Genomic DNA, 5,645 nt, shown 5'->3' on the forward strand with positions numbered 1-5,645 from the left:
CATTTTTCACACTTACGACCACTGCAGCATCTCCATGTGATCAAAATTCAGATGCTTGGCAACTGACACATACTTATGATGGTTGAAATGTCCTGGGGCTCATGTGATCCACCTTTTGCGACCTTCTGACAAAGTCAATGGGGGAGTCAGATTCACTTAACAAACGTGATACTCACATAACGACTGCAGTGACTGACTTAACAACTGTGGCAAGAAAGGTCGTAAAATTGGGCAAAACTCATTTAACAATTGTCTTGCTTAGCAACATAAATTTTGGGCTCAATTGTGGTCGTAAGTCAAGGACTATCTGTACTTGTATCGCCTGATAAACTACATGCATTGGTCAATTCTCAATCCCCAGGGAAGCAGTATTTGATCTGATACGACAAAAAGAATGCCTAGTGGTTAAGGCACCAGGCTAGGAACCAGGAGATTGTGAGTTCTAGTTCTGCCTTAAGATGACTGGAAACCTTTGGGCCAGTCACCCTCTCTCTGAGTCCAACTCACCTCATAGGGTTGTTGTGGAAAAAAATAGGAGGACGAAGGAGTTTTAGGTATGTTTGCCATCTTCAGTTATTTATAAAAATAATAATAGTGGAATAGAAATAAATAAGATAAATCACATTTCAACAAAAAACCCACTTTCAGTATTTTTCATGGAGGTAAAATACTGATAACCATATTTCAAAATACTATTCAAATTTCAAAACAATAAAGAGGGGGGGGGACTTTAGTGACAAAGTGTAGATAAGCCTGAATTATCTTACCACGTGAGAGAGAATTGCACATTGACAGATTCTAAATTGTGGAGATTTGGGAACCGATTTGGCAGTTGCTAAGCATGCCTCCCACTTTCCTGAGCCTAGCAAAACAATCATTATTTCACATTAATTATAACATCACATTTAGAAGTAGGCAAAGCTAAGCCCAAACGCTATTTGTAGTCATAATTCAACCCACTGGAACTTCATTATCAGACAGAGGAGCCTTCTAAAAGAGGAAAGACCAAAAAAAAATAAAATCTTATTCACTCAAGGTTTGAAAGAAGATTGAATACAAAGGATTCTTTTGCTTTCCTTTGCAGTTTCTTTGTGTTAAGGAAGAACAGGGATGAATGCCAGCTCCACTTCCTTCACATCATTTTCCATAAACAGATGGGGTGGCCACCTAAAGTGGAGAACTTCTATCTGTAAAGCTCTCTTCTTGATTTAGGATAGTGATTTTCCAGAGTCATTACTCCCAGGAAGAATCTTTACTTAACACAGCGGTTCTCAACCTATGGGTCGCGACCCCATTTGGGGTTGATTGACCATTTCACGGGGGTCGCCAAGCAAGGCTGTCCGCCATTTTTTTCCCCTTTTCCGGCGGGTGCCTTACCTCCCTTGAGCTGGGCCAGCTGGTGGTCGGCCTGCTCCGTCTCTGCCGCTTGCCAGCTACGCCTCGGCCAGCGCAGGGGGCAGAACCACGCATGCGCGGCGCTCCCGGGCAGGAAAAGTCCTCGACTTACGACCGGTTGGGTAGTCCTCGACTTACGACCGGTTTAGTCCTCGACATACGACCGGTTTAGTCCTCGACTTACGACCGGTTGGGGGTCGCGGCATTAAAAAGGTTGAGAACCACTGACTTAACAGAAGAGGCTGTCCGCTCCATTGACTTCGGGTGGTTGTAGAGGATAAGATGAAAAAATGGGTCTATTGCACAATCTCTTAAGCCAACCAGAACATACCAGTTTTGTAAATGCCTGAAGTGGCCTTTTTTACTGGAGGTAACTCATTCCACCTGCCTCAAGAAGACTTAGGATTGATTCTTTCTGGCTGTGTTTACATATTGTGCTAACAGGCCAGAGTGATGGCTATGGTTTTGGGAATTACATCAGGAAGATCAAGGTACAAGTTCCCATTGATCATGGAGCTCACTCAATGTCTGAACCAGTTATTTTCACTCAGCCCAAACCCATCTTACAAAACTGTTATTACAGGATAAAACTAAAGAGAAAAGGTGGGATATAAATTCAATGAATACATAAAATGACAAATAAAACTAATATTATGGCTAATCATTGAACGTACTGGTTTCACCTAATATATTGAGTCATTGGCTAAGCATATTGGCTGACCTGGCACAATGCACTGAGCAACAAACAAGCCAACTTCAGTTTCTGAAGTGATAAATCTATGTAATTTCAGGTAAAGAATGACAGGGCTTACTGCCTTTTTGGTGTAATAACAGCAACAATCAGACTCTCTGGCTTTCTGGGTGGATATGTTTTGTTATTTTCAGAAGCCCCACTTATAACCCGCAGTTGTACACCCCAAATATAAGTTTATTACCTCTGAGAGAACTCAACTGAATCACAACTAATTCATTTTAATAGAAAACCAGTGACTGTACTATTTTGAGAGACAGAATTTCTTAGAACCTGCTGAACAGGAAATGCAAACACTGTTATTAAAGGCCTATTTCTCTATTGCTCAAAATACCAGTTACCAAGCACTAAAGAGGTAAGGACACTAACATCACTATCTGTAGCCAGCAACGGATGTCTCCCTCCCTCCCTCATCAGTTTAAGGATTGAAATAAAGGTTTTTATACACAGTGGGAATTAGAAATACTTTATAAATAATCATTCGGATTCAGAGGTAATCCAGGTACAATATTCCATTCAACAACAATTTCCATTTCATCTTATTTTGATCTTTGATCCAATTATGCTTCTCAAATGGTAAGCATTTAAAACCTATTTCAGTAAGATACTCATGCTTGTTTTTCTGGTGCGACACATTCCTCAGAAAGACATAACAGGATGTTGAAGTGGTAGCGTGGGTTGTATTCTACCATTTCTGATTCGATTCTCTAGCTACAGAGCAAATGGAAGATTTGATTAAACATATGTTGCTATTCACTTTCTCTACGGATAAAGAGGAAGTGACTCACTAGTGGGATTCCCTTGAATGGTAGTGTTGGCCTAATCAAGCACCTTCAACAGAAACCTTCAAGGTGAAACCCCTGTCAAGCCTTTGTTGAAGTTCCAATTTTAAAACAATAGTGGGAAGGGTTCTGACCTATGCCTGGAACAGTGGAAATGGTTGGAAAGGAAATGTATGTCCTGATATAGCACTGAAACCTGCAGTGAGCTAGAATAGAAAAGTCAGAGTCAGCAGGATCTACTTCCCCTTCCAGATGCCTTTCATCCAAGAGAGCACAGATAGGTTTCTCTCTCTCCAGAATGCCCAAACACTATACTTGGCTTTTCCATGAATATTTTTTAATGTTTGCAAATAATGTGCGTATGGATTATCTTGATCTCTCATCAGAAAGGGCAAGGAACCATTTTGGACAATGGGCTTCAGTTTGTTGCAACACCAAGGGTACTACCTCAAAGAAGCAGAATACCATTTCAACTGACTCAGCCCTCATACCTCAATTGATGTGAAGAATGATGAAATAGTACAGCACTGGACTTAGTTTTTTAAAAAGCACACCCTCATATGTACATATAGGAAAAGTAGGAAGTTCAGGGACTAAGCACTAAGTGTGGATATGCCCATGCTCCCAATTATTAGCAATGTGGACTGAATCATGTTGAATTACTAATTTCTATTGTTTTACTCTGCAATTATTGATTCATGCAAGGTGTCAAAGCAATAACATCCAATGTTAGCAGTTCTTTGAAGAGTTCCATCTGTCGGAACCATGACACAAGGATGCCACAATAGAAAATAGCACCCATCTTTATTTCTGAACCATGTTAAAATATTTTTGCCAGATGGAATGGCTGCATTTCGTGCCTTTCTGAAGACAGAATTCAGTGAAGAAAACCTGGAGTTCTGGCTGGCATGCGAGGAATTCAAGAAGATACGGTCAACTACCAAACTAGCTACCAAGGCCCACCGGATTTTTGAAGAATTTATTGACGTGCAAGCACCACGAGAGGTGAGCAGATGCAAAGCATGGATAGTTGGGCAGGGATGAGTCTGAGAGCCGAGGATGTTCCTCTTGGGTTCAGCATTACCTTTAGAACTGGGGGTCCTTAGAGATCCTTGGTATTACTGTAGCAGCTGAAGAAACCATGATCACTCTGATAATGTCTCAATCATCTTTGAATAAGTAGCATCATACCTAAAATGTCTTTAAAACCATATTTTTATTCTGAATATTTGAAGAAAACAAATCCGAAGGATATATGCTTGCCTTCTCTGCATATCTTTTTATCTACACATCCCTATGAAATATGTTAGATTTTGAGATTATGACTGGCTCACAGTCAACTACGTTTCACGGTGGAAGGGAAGGATAGGAAATAATTGTGATTAATAATTATTTTCATACACAGACCGGGCATGAAGTTGGCAATACAAGTAGTCAATATTCTGTAATGTCATTAATATGCCAGTAAGCCTGATATCAGATTCATGTTTCTGATGAAAAGAAAATACTTGTTTCTGACTATGTGACAAAACTGCTCCATTCAAATGAAAGGAATAGGAAAATAATTATTTTATATACATTATTTTCATGTTTTTCTCTCCTTAGGTAAACATAGACTTCCAGACAAGAGAGGCAACAAGAAGGAATCTAGAAGAACCATCACCATCATGTTTTGACCAAGCCCAAGGGAAAATTCACAGCCTTATGGAAAAAGACTCTTACCCCAGGTTCCTGAGGTCCAAAATTTATACAGACCTGTTATCTCAAACCCAGAGGAGGCTCAGCTAGGGCAGGGATCAGGAGGAGGAGTGTCCTCCTTAGACACCACAAGCTTCCTGCACTAGCCACATCCATTTCTATGTGTGATGTTAAATTCATTTTCTTACAGCAGCAATAGAAGGAGAGGAGAAATGGAAGAAGCATGGAGAAATTGAGTTGTGTACATGGATAAAACATTTCACAGTATAAATCCAGTGCTGTCTTTGGATCCTCATCGTTCTATGTATGCATGTCCGTATTTTAACTGAAGACCATGCATATGTATAGCAGTAAAATCCTTAGTCCAACCCTGATAGAAGCTTCTAGCATATTACACTATATCTGGACAAATCAATGAATTGAAGTAAAAGTAGGGTTAAGAACAATATTCAAATTGGACTACTCTCTGAAATGTTGCTGGAAGGAAAGCATATAAGAGAGAAAAAAGTTATATTTAACATCTCCAACCTGTTTGTTTTGAGGTTGCAGCTTCTGGTATTTCCCAAAGCCCAAACACATCCAGTGGGGACTGAACAGGGGAGTGCGATTTTGAATGAACATAAAATGATCTTGCCAATTTTTCTGTTCAAATAATTCAGGTTCACACAATTTCAGTTTATAGACTAGGGATAGAAAAACTCATAGCCCTCCAGATTTTTGAGCATCCTTTTCAATTGCAATTGCTGGAAACAGCATCTGGGTCATATGGGGTCATAAACCCAGTGCTTTTTTTCTAAAAAAAAAAAAAAAAAAGATACCGGAACTCACACACGTCATACAACCCGCCTTGCCTATCCTACAAGGTTCCATCCAAAAAAGGTGCCGGAACTCCGTTCTGGGTGTTCTATAAGAAAAAAAGCCCTGCATATATCCCATATACTTTATCCCCTGTATGCTGAACTAATGACAACTGGATGCGAAATTCAATGTCTTCCCATCAATATTTTGAAGATTACTTT

At 39.9% G+C, this 5,645-nt stretch overlaps 1 protein-coding gene across 1 annotated transcript; it reads left to right on the forward strand.

Moving 5' to 3' along the window:
- Positions 1-3,735: 3,735 nt before the first annotated feature.
- On the forward strand, positions 3,736-5,393 carry RGS8 (regulator of G protein signaling 8). Its single transcript, XM_015813138.1, has 2 exons — positions 3,736-3,933; positions 4,534-5,393. The coding sequence occupies exons 1-2, from the start codon at positions 3,772-3,774 to the stop codon at positions 4,714-4,716; spliced, it is 345 nt and encodes a 114-aa protein (XP_015668624.1). The 5' UTR covers positions 3,736-3,771; the 3' UTR covers positions 4,717-5,393.
- The last annotated feature ends 252 nt before the right edge of the window (positions 5,394-5,645 follow it).

This window comes from Protobothrops mucrosquamatus, unplaced genomic scaffold, assembly GCF_001527695.2.
Source record: "Protobothrops mucrosquamatus isolate PMUCROS unplaced genomic scaffold, P.Mucros_1.0 scaffold140, whole genome shotgun sequence".
In the NCBI taxonomy this organism is placed as follows: Eukaryota; Metazoa; Chordata; class Lepidosauria; order Squamata; family Viperidae; genus Protobothrops; species Protobothrops mucrosquamatus.

What these genes read in the sequence shown, in the direction of transcription:
- RGS8 (XM_015813138.1), top strand. Translation starts at nt 3,772, where the DNA reads ATGGCTGCATTTCGTGCCTTTCTGAAGACAGAATTCAGTGAAGAAAAC. An exon ending in ACGTGCAAGCACCACGAGAG is followed by an intron (nt 3,934 to 4,533) that starts GTGAGCAGATGC and finishes TTCTCTCCTTAG; the next exon opens with GTAAACATAGACTTCCAGAC.